Source organism: Anguilla rostrata, chromosome 6 (assembly GCF_018555375.3).
Source record: "Anguilla rostrata isolate EN2019 chromosome 6, ASM1855537v3, whole genome shotgun sequence".
Classification (NCBI taxonomy): Eukaryota; Metazoa; Chordata; class Actinopteri; order Anguilliformes; family Anguillidae; genus Anguilla; species Anguilla rostrata.
This window is the reverse complement of record NC_057938.1, coordinates 28,074,974-28,093,184: the sequence shown is the minus strand read 5'-3', so window position 1 is coordinate 28,093,184 and position 18,211 is coordinate 28,074,974. Positions and strand designations below refer to the sequence as shown.

The 18,211-nt window shown below is 38.5% G+C and overlaps 1 protein-coding gene across 4 annotated transcripts in view; it reads left to right on the top strand.

Annotated features, from left to right (window-relative positions):
* lpin1a (lipin 1a) overlaps positions 1-18,211 on the top strand; it is a 110,266-nt gene that overhangs the window by 31,139 nt on the left and 60,916 nt on the right. For all 4 annotated transcript variants that reach the window (XM_064341009.1, XM_064341012.1, XM_064341010.1 and 1 more), the window contains exons 2-4: positions 7,393-7,593; positions 8,078-8,173; positions 15,846-16,147. In XM_064341009.1, coding sequence (XP_064197079.1) covers positions 7,393-7,593; positions 8,078-8,173; positions 15,846-16,147 — 599 coding nt within the window. The remainder of the gene's footprint in view (positions 1-7,392; positions 7,594-8,077; positions 8,174-15,845; positions 16,148-18,211) is intronic.

Here is an 18,211-nt window from a genome sequence, read left to right as displayed (position 1 = left end):
GTTCATGGTGTGACAAGATTAGGGTTGCAAAGGGTAGGAATATTTCCGGTAAATTTCCGGAAATATTGGAAGGGAAGTAAAGCTCGGGAATTTTGAGAATTTTGCATAATTTCAATATAAAAATCTTACCTTTTAATAGTGAACTTATTTGGGGGGGAATACACCTAAAAAAGCAATACTAGGTCTTATGGCATGTTTTGGTTAAAAGGATTCCCATTTAATTGAATTGTAACCATGGACTGCATTCAGCAGCGTACTCTTCCATCACATGTACTGATAATTTGCCAGCATCCCTTTAAAGGTGCAATGTGTAGAATTTAGTGGCATCTAGTGGAACGGACTTGGCAGAAATGGAATATAATACTCATAAGTATGCTTTAATTAGTGTATAATCCCATGAAAATAAGAATCATTGTGTTTTCGTTACCTTAGAATGAGCCCTTTATATCTACATACGGAACAGGTCCTCTTCCTCGGAGGCCGCCATGTTACACCGCCATGTTTCTACAGTAGCCCAGAACGGACAAACGGTTCTAGAGGGGGCGCATTTGCCTGGGTACCTTCCAAAATAGCTGTGCGTAATACCACATGTGTTGTTTATGGCGTTGTCGTCCTTTTTAGTAGTAGTCTGTCTTGATTGTAGTCTGGCTTGATTGACAATCCATTTATTCAGTAGGTGAGAGTATAATCATTCTAACAATGTATAACATGTCTAATTTTGCTTTTGGAATAGCATTTCATTGGTCAGCATAATTGAAGGTTTGTTATCATCACATTCACTTACGCATTCACTCTGTGGTAGCAGTAAAATACGCTGCACCTTACAAAACGTTGTTAACGATTTTTCGTAATTTCTTGGAAAATACTATTATTATTGAGGACGTCTGGGCATAGCTAAGCCATATGTTTGCTGATAGACCTAGCTGACATCGTTTTCTGGTGTAAGACAGAAGCGGATAGAAATATATCATTGATTTACTCTGTCTCTATCTATTGAAAACAGATTTCATCATTGCTATGTAAGTATTAGTGCTCAAAATATTTTGGTTATATAAGTTTTGATTATATTACTGGAGTGAATATATTTTATATTTTTTATGATATTTCAGTTAACCGGCAGATAGTAGCCAAATCAAAGTACACAGTTTTGTTAACACCTTCTGCTAGCTAGCTGTTACCATGTAATGTACATGATTGAACATGAAAATTGATGAGTTTTAATTAATCTATTTCCATTCATTCTTTATTGTAAAACATTTATTTTATAAGTGAGTTGTTCACTTTAAACCCTAAGGCCTATTCTGAATTGTTATTTTGTTATGTTTTGTTTTCGTCATGGAAAAAGGGGTTGTAACGAATATTTTTCATTGACGAAATTAACACCGTCTGATAAGTAGGATATTTTTATCGCTGTGAAGCAGCATGGAGACATCGTATAAATATTGGTCATTTTGGACAAGCAGTTAGCTTCTCTTCAAAACTTTCTGTCTTTGGTCACGTAGTGTGCTGCCGACGTCACTTGGCACTACCCATAGTATACTGCTCGTTACTGACCCCTTGCGCAGTAAAATGGGATGTATTTTGTTAATGTTTATTCCACATGTCTGTCATTCCTTGACTTTTTCTAAAAACTCGCACTTCATAAATAGAATTTTAAAACAACACTCGAAATACTGTTTTTATGGTTTTATTTTAGGTGTTAAGAGAAAAGTGTTTTTTTTTTGGAGGGGGGTCATAGAGAATGTTTGCAATTATGTCTGCTTATGATATGGTAAAGGGTTTGTTTCTATCAGCATATGACATGGTAAATGCAGCCTGAGCAAATAGGGCTATATTTCCCTTTTATTCCCGTTATTTCCCATTAATTCCCATTAATTTCAATTAATTCCAATTAATTCCCATAAATTCCCGTTAATTCCCATGGAAAGTTTCCATCCTTGAACATTCCCGGAATTTTGCAACCCTAGACAAGATTCTAGTAGTGGTTTGTTGTCACGGTGGTCACAAAATAAGCTAAATAATTTTGTTTTGGCCCATGGAATTAATTAAGGAGCTGTTAACCTCATGGAGACACAAATCACTGTATTTTAGTCACTCCTCAACCTCACTACAGGTTCAGTCTGAGTGCAGTAAATCCCAATGCAGCAAGAAAGTCTGCATCTCAACTCCAGAATACTTTTTGGTTGTGTGAAGTAATTTTGGAGCTCTGAACAGAATTTAAGTTTTGATCAATTGATTTCAGTCAACCATTTTTAGAAACTGTTTTTATTTTATTTTAATTATCCTTGAACTGACCTAATTGTTTATGGAATCAATGTAGGCCTTGTCTAATGTTGAATGCTTGAATGCGTTGTTCCTTTATTCTGACCATATCTGATAAATTGAGAGTCTTTAGAGTATACTTTCAGTTTCATTTTCATCTTCCACTTATTTAATGAGTGTTTCATGCCTCAAGTCATGTCCTCACTGTGTACATGGCAAACAATTTACATTCATTGAGCTTCCACCATTGCATTATAACAGGAAAAGTGTTGTGCATTCAAATGTTTAATGCTGAAGTAAGGGCCTGTTCCCTTGGACACGTCAGGATTTTCTTTCTACCAACAAATACCAGAAGAGGCAAGTCATTAAAATGCTTTCATCCTCTCCATTACTGTCTGCTGCTCACATAAAACAGGTCATTTTAAAGTCCTCATACTGGCTAGCTTTCCCTATTCTCTCTAGCTTAAAGGGCATTAATGTTGGAATCATGTCCAAGTTATGACTGTAATTTGCAACAGCTGAATACCTTATGTGCCTTCTCCAAGGTCTGCCACTGATCATGTGAAGAGGCCCAAGCTCACCCCCCTCCCTCTAACTTAAGACTGTAACCCTATCCGTGTTCCAGAATCCAGCTTGTACCTCAGTACAATATCAGATATCTTTAGGGGTGCCTATGATCACATCCTCTGTCCTTGGGATCCCTATTTTAACATCTGAACAAATCCTGGCATCAACTGGCCAAGCCATTTGATGGGCGGAGCTGTAAAATTGCTGTGGCGTTCTAATGACTGGTCATCCCTGACAAGAATGAAGAAACAGGACTAGGGTTTCCAGTGGGCTAAGTGCTGTGTTTCAGGGCATGATGAGGGTGTCCTTTACCATGAGGCTACAGGATAAATGCAATGGTCAGATGCCGCATGCACAAATTGAGTGTAGTGAATATATTGCATTTCAGGATCACCAAAACCTTATTCTTTACAAGTGAGAACTTTCTAAGAAACTTGTTATTGGTTTGGAAAATGAAAAAATATTTCCTGTTTTAACTTATTTGCATTGTGGATTGCCCACAAACATATCCGTATATATAAAGTTTATAAGGAAATTAAAACTGAAAATTTATATTTGTTTTTATGATGAAAGGAACATTCATATTTCATATATAAATGCTAGGTTTTAGGTTCCCTCAGTTGGAAATGGGTTTTATTCATTCGAGAATAAATACTCTTACAGAAATTAGGAATTAAATTGCCTGCAGTACTTACCTCTGGCACTCATTTCATCCTGTGGGGCTGAAACAATTCAGGTGAAATGCTCATGGCCACAGTTCCAGTTTCCCACCCAAGCTTAGACTAAACCAGCTGGGAGGGGGGAGGCAGGGGGTTTGATGCCTTAGCTAGTGATGGGAGAGCCAGGTGTCATGGAACCCAAAATGGGATTCCTTAGCTCAGTGATATGGACCAATCATTTTACTATGGAGAGTAAGCTATTTTGATTTTAAAAAGTTGGAAATTGACATATCATTGTAACTCTACCCATCATAAGATTCATGAAACCATACTCCCATCACTGCCTTTACCCCAGAAAGGGGTGAACCACAAGGGCAGATATGTTTTTGTGATGTCATACCAACTTCTCGACGTGACTTAAAGTGGCAATCCTTAATTTTTTCATATTAAAAAATGCCTTATTTGATGCCATTTCACACTGACATATTTGTAGCAATATCAATTGTATGCATTCTGAAATTTATGAAATTACATTTCATTACTGGCATTTAGCAAATGCTCTTATCCATAGTGACCTACACAACTTTTTACATAGCAGTTGCATAGCATTCATTCATACAGTTGGATATATTACTGAAGCAATGCAGGTTAATTACCTTGCTCAAAGGTAGAATGGCGGGACAGTGTCCAAGTATTCAAATATGATGACACTTGCATAGGAATTTACATGACAAATGTGGAAGAGCAGGCGCATAAAATCCAATGAAGAAGAGGAAGATGTCTGTGGAAGAGAAGAGCTGGTGGCAGTGTGATTACACAGCCTGCTGCCCCTGCCTAGACCACTCTGGTCAATATTTGGTTCCTTTGCATTGTGATATTTCTTATTGGGTACCACTTAAACACTTTCAGACATACAGACGGGGGACAAATTACAGGGTAAATGAGTGGGGAAACATAATGAATGCAGATGCTTCCATACAGGCGTACTGCATGATACAATTAAGCAATTAACATCCTATCATGCTCTGTCTAAGTGACTTTGAAAGAGGGTTCGTTATTGGAGCACGGATGGTGGGAGCTTCAACACAGAGACTGTTTAACTGGCTAGTGTTTCAATAGGAACAGTGACTAAAGTGACATCTGCATTTAGATCTATGGGAAAGACATCAGTAAATAGGGTCAGAAATTGTGGTTGAAAGCGCATATTCGATGACCGTGATGCTCATGCATTAGTGCGGTATGTAAGGAAAAACAGAAGAGCAGTCCGAGACTGTGGTGCTCACTCATGCGTCACTAGTGGTGCTTTTACTGAGTGAGTTACCCAGCAGCCCCACACACTCATATACTCATACACAGACACACACACATTATGCGCACAGAGATACACTCTTCTCTCTCCCAATTACACACAAACTTGCACACCACACACACACACATTCATCTACGAATATGAATGACAATTATTAAGAAGTGCAATGCAAAAGCGTTGGAAGAGTTTTGATAGTACAGGATTATTTTGCTAAATTGTGCAGTTCTGTGTGTGGCATTAGGGCTACAGAATTAGTGAAATAGTTAAATTAGAATTAGCATGTTTATTGGATTTCAGGGTTAAGAGCCAAGTTATATTTAAAACAACGTATTAATCTTTTCTTTAATTTTAGTTAATGCAGAAGGAAGCAAGTTGGTCACACGGATCACCCTCCTATATTTACTCAACCCTCACATGCAGCTGAAGGGAGTAAAATGGCATTTAATTTTTTATCTGGGATTATTTTTTAAGTGCTTGCATCTAGATGTTATTCAATTTAGATAATACTATGTCACAATAAATGATTTACCAAAATGTCTGAATGTCATTCAGAGAAACAAAATCATGTAATTCAGTAAAACAATGAAATTAAACATTAATTCCACCAAACCATTTATTCCACGTGATCTGATGATAATCACAAGTGATTGAAGAATATGAATTATCTTTTTTAACTTTGCACTTTTTCTATAGAGACATTTATAAAATTAGAAATTAGTATTAATTTATTCTCATATGGAAATTTGTCTGTTATACTGGAGAAGCCCATGACTAGCTGAATGAAAGAAAGGTGAATGTCAGAGAGATTTATAAAGCATTTTGTAAAACAGCGTCTGTTCAAGTTAGCTCCCCACCAGGGGGCTAGCTAAGTATTGTTGTGCATAACGTGTGTGTTTTATAGACTGTAGTGTAGCTAGCTAGCTACAGAAGGGCAAGCTACCCAGATAGCCATCGACTTTGGGCCAGATCTGCCTCAATTCTGTCCCAAAGTCAGCATTGCTGGGCTACTTAAAACTTACATGCTATGGGACTATATGGGCTCGGCAAAAAATAGTGCTTATGATACGGTTATTTCATCTACAGTCTATGTCGACTTTGATGACGGAAAGCAGATAAGCTGTCCCAGTTGTCTTCATGCCTCCTAATTCCCTCCTTTTCTCCACTCACCTCCTCCCCTCCTTTTGTCCTCATACTTCCAAGAAGGAGACGAGTGGTAGTGGTGGAGTGGAGGAAAGGAGGTGAGGAGCGAAAAGTATTGGGACACACCAATAGGCTGCTTAGTCAATTAGCTAAAATGGTTCTAACATCTGCCATAAAGGAAAACCGACCATATCTACCATAAATCAGTTTCAACATGTACTGACACGCACTGATGTCACTCAGGATTAGAAATGTAAGTGCAGTTTTCTCAGAAACTACTGTATGACACATATCAATTATTTTAACAAATAAACAGATACACTTCTAATGAAAATGAGGAAATATGCCATAAAATATACACAATTTACACATGTTATCTGGGGAACATTTGATTGGCTCATTGTATTGGAGCTGTCAATCAAAAAATTTACTGCCAATTTAATGTTTAAGGTGTATTAAATCAGATTCTCCATTTTCTTTTCAATGGGGGAGTTCCTGCCCCAAATTGGTGCCTAATTGATCAAGCATAGAGTTTGTTGCAGGGTCACAAGAGGAAGGGGACAGGCACTTCATTATGCCTTGGTTGACCAGGGCTGTTAATTATGAATGTGGCTCGGAGGAAGGTCAGTCCCGTGGACAGGAAGCGAGGCTACAAATGTCTGTGTATAGTTACATTGTTGCAGTGTGTACCTATCATTTGTGAAAATGTTTTACTATGGTCCAGTGTTGGAGTCAGCTAGCATTGAGTTATACAGCTGTTTATAAAATTAATCCAGAATAGTTGGTTGCAACAAGCATTCACACAAGTCCTTTGAAATGGATTTGTGCACCCCTACCTTACCAGAGTTGTGCCTGATATAAAATTATAAATGATCCCAGGCTCCTAAAAGTTTTGTATTTTAAAAAAATGGTCATATACTGTAAACATGAATACTACTCATATTAATACATACTAACTACAGACATTGATGTAATTGTAATAACACTCCAATGGTTGGCAGCCCTGCAGAGCAATGCATGATTGGCTGTAATGTCACCTCGGGAATCCATCTGTTAAGCTGAAAATCAAGTATCTCCTTCAATCTCATGTCTGCATGAACCTGGCTTGTAAACTGAGGTGTGAGGAAGAGGCAGCTGACATCATGTGCTTCTGAGGAGAACACATGCTTGTCTGAACTCTCACAAATTAATAGTGGACTTTGCAGGAAAGAATGCTGATATGAACATATGACTGGGAATTAAAAACAAAGAAGAAAAATTGATTTTTAAAAAAAGAGTAAAATGTACATTATGTGAAATGTCAGAATTATTGTATATTATTGATTGTACATTGGAGAGGGCCTGAAATTATTGCATTAAATGGCAATTATCATACATGTGGAGACTCTAGTTAACCCCTTCCCTGCTGACTGCTTCATAAAGGCATTTTCTCATATGTCTCCTTACCTCCCACAGACACAGACCATGAATTACGTGGGGCAGCTGGCAGGACAGGTGTTTGTGCAGGTGAAGGAGCTGTACAGGGGCCTGAACCCTGCCACCCTGTCGGGATGCATTGACATCATTGTGGTCCGACAGCCAGATGGAACCCTTCAGTGCTCCCCCTTCCATGTGCGTTTTGGGAAGATGGGTGTACTGAGGTCACGTGAAAAAGTGGTAAGGTCAACAGCCAGGTCTCTATTCCATTAATGAATGAAAATGAAATGATCTTAAATTCAGTATTCATCTAGTTGATATATGGTGAAGTTAAACTGAAGTCCAGATGAATGCTTGTTGTTGCTAGAAATGGTATCACTCATTCTTCCCATTATTTATTTAAACACTTCGGACTGATTTCAATTGATTTTTGACTTGAAATAAACAAATGTAGGTGTTCTACAGAGACACATTTTATTTTCCCTGCCAAACTGTGTTTATGGGAAAACTATTATTTTATTTAATTGTGAGTCAAAGTTATGTTCAAATGCCAAAATGAATCTGGGATGGTGTTTGGTTTGACAATATAAATAATTTTAACAGATCTTCAAGAATCCTGCATACTGATGGTTGTGTGCAGTAAATACTGTGACTTAATACTGAGCAGTGCTCAGGAATATTTGCATGTACTGATGCTCTTTAAACTTCCCTGTCACCTGAACAGGTGGACATAGAGATCAACGGGGAGCCTGTGAGTTTGCACATGAAGCTTGGGGAGAATGGAGAGGCCTTCTTTGTGATGGAGACCGAGAATGATCAGGTGTGTCATTCAAGACCATCCTTGCAGGGTCTTTTTATGGCATGATCACTGATCTGTGTTTACTAGAGAAAACCCAGTTCAGGGATGGGCAGTATTATCAACTACATTTATTTGAAATGTGTATTTGTCTGCATTTATTTAATATGTTTCCACACAGATTGCACTCTTTTTTGTTTTGTTGGTAAATGCCCCTCTGCCACCAGCAAAGCACCATTTTGATCAAAATTGTAAGATGTAATTGTTGGCAGGTTTTTGTATTTTATAAGAACAATTTATTGGATTTTGCACATCCCTGATCCAACCTTACATGGTGGGAGCTGCCTGGGATATTGTGGTGTGGAAAGAAAAGTCCAATATAATTACCAAATATTGTACTCCCACCAGAAGAGGTTTACAAGTGGAAGCCAGGCTTTCACAAAATTATTTCTTAACTTATTACACCACTGCAGTACAGTTGCGCTGAATAACGATGTAGCAATGTTTTTTGATGTAACATTTGTCACAGATCGGGTAGGTAGGACCCAAAAAAAAACACGAACTCAAAAAGGGGAAATTAACAAAGACTTTACTTAACAACAGGGAACAAAAACCAGGGAAACCAAAAGGCCATGCAGGGCCAACACATTCAGAAACACAAGGAACCAGCACCCGAGTCAAGGGGACAAAGAACTTAAATAGACAAGACACAGGTGAACTCAATACATAATCAAATGGGAAGGGAAAACGAGAGGCAGGTGGGGACGATGGGGACGATGATTAAATAACGAGACAGCTGGGAACAATGATTAAATAACGAGACAATAATAAAATAATTGAAAGCAATAATACAATTAACCAACAGGGGAACGAGCAGGACACAAAACAGAAGAACAGTTTTTCCCCAGTTTTTCCCCAACAGGGAAAAACAGAGACAGAAACAGAACCATGACAACATTTCTTATTTACATATGTAAAGTCCAGAAAACACAAGAAAGGGATACAAACGGTTTGTAAATTAGCATGTTATAGAGGTAGTACTTTAATTAATTTTCAAACATTCTACAATACAGTAATACCAGACACACTAAACTCCTCTACCACCCCACCCCACAGCACCTCCTCCTACCCCCCTTACCCTCAGTGTTGTTGGGCCAACCTAAAAGGCTGGTGCTCTGCAGCAGCTTCTAGTGGGACAGACCAAGGGGCAGTGGAAACCTTGTGAGGTTTGCCTTTTAAGCATGAGTGTGTCTGTGCTATTTTAGTCCACTGTAATGGTACACTCTGGTCATACACACAAAATAAATGACCAGAATCACAGAATTCAAATAATGTGTATTTTGGTTGCATGTGTCTGTAGATCTTAATTTTGTATGTATGTGATTGTAAATGGTTGTAGATGATTTCCTGGAAAACAGCAGCTACAGTAGTTTCGAAGTGGACCTTGGTAAACATAATAAATAAATGAAATAAAAAAATTAATTCCAGCATTGACGCAGGCTTGCGCAAACAATCCAGTCAGTCAGTGCCTAGTGCATGTGATGTATCAACCCCCCACTATGGTGTCAGGTTCCTGGCTGCAGAGCAGAAGCGCAAGAGCTCTCTGGAATGAGCAGAATGTGTCATAAATAAATCTCTGTGCCAGGGTCCAAATGGTGTTTTTTTTTTATACATGGTCCCTGTCTCCAGCATATGACTCTCCGGACATTAAAATCAGATTACGTTTCAACTTCCCAAACCGAGATTTAGGCTTTCCACATGAAAAACACACAGGGTGATAATTTTGGTATAACAATAATAACGTATTCCCATTTATTTATTAATTTTAAGATCGTAGCTATTGTCAGTTGTAAGGCGAGATTCCCCTGCATACTGTCAGGAAATGTAAAAAAGATTTTAACTGCATGTGCTTGTTGAATGAAAAATATTCATCAGTTTCAATTCTCATGCTTCACTGCTTCAGCTTCCCACATTGCAAGTGAAGCAATATGTGCGGTTCCATAATGCCCCTTTCTTGTTAACATTGTGCAGCTCTGATATGAAATTATTTAATTGGCCAAATGCACATTGAACTGCAATATTTCGAGTGGCTCAATCAGTAAAGATGCTTACCGTGAGCACAGGCAGGGCCCTGTTTTTCAAGAGTTGAACCTTAGCAGTGTCATAATCTAAATTAGAGTCACATGAGATTTATTCTTTCAAATTCAGCTGACAAAGAAGGAACAGAATTGCAGATGCATCAGATAGCTTCACCTGTTCCTGGCTGACACATGGTTGGTGTCAGTTTTGTTTTAATTCAGTCTATTTAAGAAATGAATTTAAATTAAATTTATGAGTTGATAAATGCTTTGAATATTCTGTAGAGATTTTTCTATTAATTGATTGAATTTCAATTCATATCCTGAACTGAGTGGATTGAAATGGAAAATGAATGCTATAAAAATATAATTTTTAATAAAATGTCTAATTAAGATGGTAAGGTTTATGTAAAATAACATGTTATTGAGTGAATGAGAGCCTTCGTGACAGGGAAAAATTGGTATGGCAAGTATGCCACCCTACTAAGTTATGGCTTGGTGGGGCTGCATGACCAATGCGTATACAGCACCAAGTATTTGGCACTTGGTTTCATGTAAGAAGTAACCACGATCACCACAGACTCTCAGCCCTTAAGAATATTATCTTCTGTACTGATCAGGGATTACTCTGACCAGACATTAAACTGTCTCGTTGGGACCACAAACCGAACATCTACAAATAATTTAAAAACTGGACATTCCTGGACTTCAGGGGGTAATAATGGGTAATAGTAATAATAATTCTATGTCATCACCGATCACTAAATTCGCCTACCTTAGCTATTGTTACCCAAACCCCCAACTAACAGTTATAGTCTACAGTTTAACTACATTAACTTGGCTAACAGTACTCTACCTTGCAAATGCCACAATTAATGTTAGCTAGGCCTATAGATCATGTACCAACATACAAACAATTAGGTTTAAAAATATGACACTTGAATTTATTTGTAATTCATGGTAAAGGAAACATTCTTGCCTGTGTTTTTTCTAGTTAGAATGTATGTATGTGTCTCTCTGCATTTCATTATCTTATGCTTTCAACATTTATATGGATTATTATTATAAGTTACACATAACAAATATAGTACAAAAAGAAATTATATCAACAAAAACACTTTGACTATTGACTATCATAGTTCACACAAATTTAACAAGTTTTATTCCAAAGCAATGCTACCCAGTGTTTCCTCAATTATTTAATGTAATTTGGCCCTGTGTTCTTTCATCTTACCATCTGAAGAGAATGTGGTCATTCAAACTTTATGTGTCACATTAAAGTATCAAATACAAATTGCCTCAAGGAGGAAGACATCATTTAAATGAATGTTTTAATCAGCTGATGAAAACGAACACTGCAGGAATGGGCATGTTTACAACAGTTGGTCCTCAAGTTAATTTTACAAAATGTACAAGTTCTTGTATATGTGTAACTTAAAATAAATATTGATTGTAAAATAGGTACTGTAGATAGATAGATAAATTGATAGAATAATTTATCCACATGGGGAAATTTTTCTAGCAGCATATAACAATCACATTTACAAACATCCTTTTATTGCAACAAACATACAATCATTTACACTATAAATAGAGGGGGGAGGAATGAATAAATACTGATTTTTTGAATATTTAAATAAATATTGAATATTACAAACCTATCCAGACATATGCTTGCCCCATTACTGTGCTGTATCTGCATCTGAGATCTACAGTATTGTAGCACTTTGCCACAAACTGTACAATTCTCTGTAGAATTCCAAAGCTCTCAAACTCTGCTCTGTAAAGCATTTATATAATTCTGTTAGCTATTAAGTTCAACTCTGCCCTGAAGCCTTGCATTCTGAAGACAATTTCAGAACTGCTGTGCTATACAAGACAGTGAGCTCACCCTGTGTCAGACATGAAAGCTCTTGTTCTGCAACACATTTTTCCCCCATGGATCTCTGTTTTCCAAGCACACTAATATGGCTGTTTCCTTCATGACTGAGTTGTTTGCTTGTGGTAAAAAAATAAAAACTCTGGTCAGTGAACCCAGTCTTGTTTATTACCGTGGGCCTCTTCTTAGAAAGCAATTCTCCTTTGTTTCCATGGCACAGGGTGAACACCCTGCCATTACTGAGATCCAGGGTTTTTTCCTGCTTTCAGTCCTGTGAGATATAACTCCTGTTAGCTATGGTCTTAAATAGACATTTAAGCACTGCATATTTTCATAAGATCATTATAATTATAAAATTGAATATAATCCAGTGTAATTATTTGGTTTCTGTGTTTATTACCTCCGGCCTACAGACCTTTTGATTAATTACATAGACTGGGGATCAATAAAGTGTATTCTACTTGAGGGAGGAGTATTTTTAACTGTTAATTTACAGGCCATTCATTTACGGGTATATGCATTTAAAGGGCAACCACAATTTTCATGGCCTTTGCCTTTTCATGGTCTATTATTTATGGATCTAGCTGAAAGCTATAAACCATTTCTATCTTCTAAATTATTTTCTTCTATTCACAAAGTGCTTTCAAGACGAATGAGTGGGGGGGCAGAAATGCTGGGTCTTTGGCTGTTTTCCAGGTTCAGAACATAAACAGAGCTGTGGCAATCTGGACTGGGATTAACTCCTATTCCACTTCCATTTCAAGCAGGTGGCTTCTATTCAAAGAAAGGAATTTACTTTTTCTTTCTGAAGTAAAAAGGAGGCTTATGTACTGTATTTCAAATTATTCCCTCTCTTGCTCTAGGATGGTTTCAGTTTCTTGATATCTAAGCAATTTCAACATTTGTATTGGTGCTGCTATATATAGATAGGATTTAAAAGAGAAAGAGAGCAAGTGACTTATAATGCTGTATTGCGGTTAAGCCTTTCCTCTTTGGAATGCTGGTCAGTCTTATTTAGGCTGCTCTGCAGACTTACTACTGTGATTAGCACTGCTGCTGCTGTCTGCTGACAGTGTCATTGTGCTGGGAAATTCAGTCGCCTCCAGTTGGTTGAACATCCTGGTGGTTTAGGTGCATGCTGACAATTAAACGTGACAGGATCAGCAATAGTGTGCTTATGTGAATTGCCGATGCTTGGGCCAAGGGGAAGGCTCATATGAATACAGTTACATATGCATTCAGAGGAGATGTGGATCAGGAGAAGAATGGTTATTTCTGTCAACAGCCACAGGCGTGGGTTAAGGACTTTAGATGTAGAGCATGATGAGGGGTAGCATCGGGGTGATGGTACACTGAAGGTGTAGGCATATGTGCTGTAGGCATGCACTTAGCCCAGGGCTTGACATTAACATCTTGGGTCACTTGTCCTTCAGATTGTTCACTCGTCCAATAGCTGAACTTACTTGTCTGAAATTGAAAATGTTGTCCTATTAAAAAAAAATTACAGATCCACTTTCACAATTATTGTGATTTAATGACTACAACAATACATACAATTAACATGGCAGACTAGCTAACGCGGTTTTTATTTTTCTATAATTTGCTGCAAGTGGAGTCTCTATACGCCATTGAGCAACATTGCATTCAACTCTGGTATTTTAGCTTCCAGAAATATAGGTCAGGTCTACTCGCCAATTAACTTTATTACACATAATCACCTGTGCTTTGTGGAAACACCTGAAGTTGACTACATGTATACATAACAAACTTATTTATGACAACACGAAGCCTATTGTTTCTTCTCACCCACATTCATGTTCAATGATTTGAACATTGAATAGACACGTTAAAAAAGACATTAACACGTAATTCAACTGTTATATTAATTGCATTTCAGCATTATAATGGAGGTAGCATGATCATTAATGGAACTTGTAGAAGCGCCCTTTGTGTATTTTAAGGTTAATATGAGAAAGGGTGATCCCTATCGGTATTTCTAGCAATGTGTACATTAACATAGTTGCAGGAAGCAAAATAGTCACTAGGTAAGTTAGGCTGGAAACCACGAAGGGAGATCAGAACAGTTGCACTTAACCTCTTAGTGCAAAGCCCCTAGTGGTCGGCATGCCGGCGTTCCTTGATTGTTCAACTCAGACATTCGGTGCTATTGCAACCAAAGCATGAGTTAAAACAGAAACGTGTTGTTTTAGTTTCATTAGTAGACGATACATGACAACTATGCTAAAGGTTTTGCAGCACCACCGTTGTCTCTCTGGTCGTTCATTTAACACGCACCCCCTCCCTGCAGTCTCATCTACAGCTACACCCCCCACCCATGACATAATGGACAATATTGTCTATTTGGGCATTCATAAAAGTATTCTTTCACCACTAAAAAATTGTATTCCGTCATAGCAACAAGATAAACCCGACAATAGCGCTAAGATATGCCCATACAGCAGTGAAAATGCTGCTCTCTGAATAACGAAATAAACTAGTTTTTAAAAAATATCATATCATTCTACAGTCAATATCTGGGACTAATATTGAATAAATATACAATCTTACCACTGGTTTTAAGCGTATAGATGTCCCTTTTGAGACTGAGTGGTCATATATTGTCTTGGACAATTCGTTTGGGAAATATATCCACATTTGTGATGCCTGGGTATCTTCCAAAATTGCTGTGCGTAATACCACACGTGTTGTTTACGGTGTTGTCACCCTTTTTAGTACTGGCTTGATTAACAATTCATTTATTCAGTAGGTGAGAGTATAAGCTTTCTAACGATGTATAACATGTCTAATTTTGCTTTTGGAATAGCATTTTATAAGTCAGCGTAACTGAAATTTTTCTTATCATCACATTCACTTACGCATTAACATGTAAAAGAGGAAAGTGTGGAGAAAAAAAGGAAATGCCCATGATCCAAAGCATACCACCTCATCCGTGAAACATGGTGGAGGGGGTGTTATGGCTTGGGCCTGTATGGCTGCCAGTGGAATGGGCTCATTTGTCTTCATCGATGATGTGACTGCAGACAGAAGTAGAACAATTAATTCTGAAGTCTACAGAAATATTTTATCTGCTCAGATAAAACCAAATGCCTCCAAACTCATTGGACGGCACTTCATCATGCAACAAGACAATGACCCGAAACATACTGCTAGGGCAACGAAGGGGTTTTTGACAGCCAAAAAGTGGAAAATCCTTGACTGGCTGAGTCATTCACTGGATCAGAATCAAATTGAACATACATTTTACATGCTCAAGAGGAGACTGAAGGCAAAAATTCCCCGAAACAAGCAGGAACTGAAGATGGCTGCAGTACAGGCCTGGCAGAGCATCACCAGGGAAGATACCCAGCGTCTGGTGATGTCTATGCGTCGCAGACTTCAAGCAGTCATTGCATGCAAAGGATATGCGACCAAATATTAAAAATGATTACTTTATTCTACATTATGTTAAACTGCCCGGTATTTTTTGATGCCCTAAAATGGAGGGGACTATGTACAAAAGGTTCTATAATTTCTAAACGGTTCATCCGATATGTATGAAAATACCCTCAAATTAAAGCTGACAGTCTGCACTTCAACCTCATTGTCATGGTATCCTTTCAAACTCAAAGTGCTAGAGTACAGAACCAAAATAAAAAATGTGTTACTGTCCAATGAATTATGGTGCTCACTGTATATCACATCACACAGTGATTCTCTGCATGGTCTGTCTTTTGTACAGGAAGTTGTACCCTCATACCTGGCCACCTCCCCCATCATGTCAGAGGGTGCAGCCCTGATGGAATCACAGCTGGGAAAGGGTCTGGTCCGCCACTCCGATCCTGTGACCGGGCCCTCTGTTCAGACCCTGGGGTGCCTGCAGTCCTTGGGTGAGAATGGGACAGTGAAGAAAAGGAGGAAGCGCCGGAGGAAGTTTAAGGTGGACAGTGTGAAACGGGAGGAGAACGGAGACTACTCAGAGGATGAGGACATGTTCCCCATTGACATGAGCTCTGATGAGGACAAGGAGCCTGATGGCACCAGGTAGGTCTGTGACTCGGTCACACACTGTGGAAGTGTAGGTGCTTCTCAGCAGACAAGCAGTCCCATGCAGACTGAGTCTATCGCTAGGGATGGGAAAAATTGTACAAAAAAAAAGCTTTAAAAAAATGAGGCATTCCATGTGAAATACTCTGACCATTGTTTTTTTACGTGTGTTTGCATGTGAATGTCTACTGCAGAAGATGATGTCACCCCTTTGGAGTTTGACTAACAGTGCAGTTGGATCCTTTAACTTGTGACTTTAAGTCACATTTAGTTCAGCATTTCCCCATGAAAGCAGCTTAGTCTTCATACCAGGGCATTTAAGGTCAGGATTTAGTGCTTGGGTAACAGTCATGGCATTTGGCATGTTTGCTAGTCACCTCTAAGGTGATGAGGTCATTGCTCTAACCTAACACTGCTACAAATTGTCTTTGTGGAATCTACAGCTCCCCTTGGAGGTTGATTTGCCATGAGGAAAAAAAGAACATGTGTTGACATATATGCTGCTGTGTCAAAGGGCAGCTTGGTGCACTCTTGACAGTGTTTGTCTTTTGAGAGTATCAGTTCTTATTTTAGTACCTACTGTATGTTGTTATGTGCTAATTTCGTTTTTTGGCATGGTGGTTTCTTGTCTTTCAACAAAATGTTGAATTATCACAATAAATATCCCTTTATCAGGAGAAGCCTTGCTCTGGCCTGCTCTAGCCTGCTCTAGCCTGAGCTGGCCTGATCCAGTCTTTCCTGCATGCTGTGCTCCAGGGGTGATTTTGTGCTCTGGGTATCAGGAGAGAGCAGAGTGGAGCCAAACACGTGCTGCCCTGAATCATCCACAGTTGAGCTGACAGCTGCAGGGAAAGCCTTGCACAGGAGATTGTTTACTAGCAGAGCATGTCTCATAGAGCAGTGTCCTTTAGATGAGACTTAGCTGACTACTTTGCTGCATGTGCTTTCTGGGGACAGTACTTGACAGAACACTGGTTTGCCTTATTCCATTCCTATTACAACAGAGAGAATGAATCCTGAGAGATTCTGCATCCACAGACAAGTTAGCCTTTAGTGAAACATTAACCTTGCATACTTGATAATGAAGTCTCCGTGGCATACAATGCCCATTATTTTATAATAATAATAATAATAATAATAATAATATTTTTGATAATAATTTATAAAATAATGTTTTGATAAAAAGATTGATCAATGTTTTGCTATGCATTCAAAAGTCGGCAAATAATGTTGATTAATCAATCAATTATGTATCACTGATGATCAAATAGTTACAATCTGGGCTTGTTCCATCCAGAGAGAGAGAGCTGTTTGGATACTGTGTCTGATTTTGAGTAGTATTGTGGCAGAGTAGGCAGTCGTGCTGTGAGACAAGATTCCAAATCCTGTTCATTAGTTTTTAAAATTGTACTTCTCTGAGTGACCAGGTCCCATCTCTTGTGACCTGAAACCATTGTAAAAGGATTCTAGAGTAAAGGGGTAGAGAATCGTGATGTATGAGGAACTGAAAATCCCAGCTTTGATCCCCTCTGCCACAGATGTATGGAAGTCTTTTGGGAAGCCTGTAGGCAATCTCTAGTGGGCATGTGCAATTAGCTCAGAATCAACAGAGACATAATGTTTAAGGCTATGTGGAGCCAGCAAAGTACATACCAGATCCAACAAGCAATTTAACAGGTGGGGGGGGGGGGGGGGGGGGTGATGCACTAATATAACTCAGCTGTCAGTTTTCTCATGACGTGGAGGGATCCAGCTTGGCAGGTTTCTCAGTTTGGCTACATTTCAGGTTTTTACTGTTTTTAAAAAAAAAAAACTTGTGCAAGACTGGAGGGTTGTTTGTTTCTCAAGCTTGAAGCAGCTGGTCACATGACCTGGACCACGCCTGTTTTTGTACTCCATCCAATCTCCATACAGCCAAATCGAAAGCATATATTACATTTAAAATGGCCTGCCACAGACCCATGTTTTGCAGAAGTCAGTGGAATAGCTTACTTTAAGTGGAATAGCTGTTGCCCGCCTCACACTGAACTGTAAATATTTAGATTTGAGATTTTCCAACAT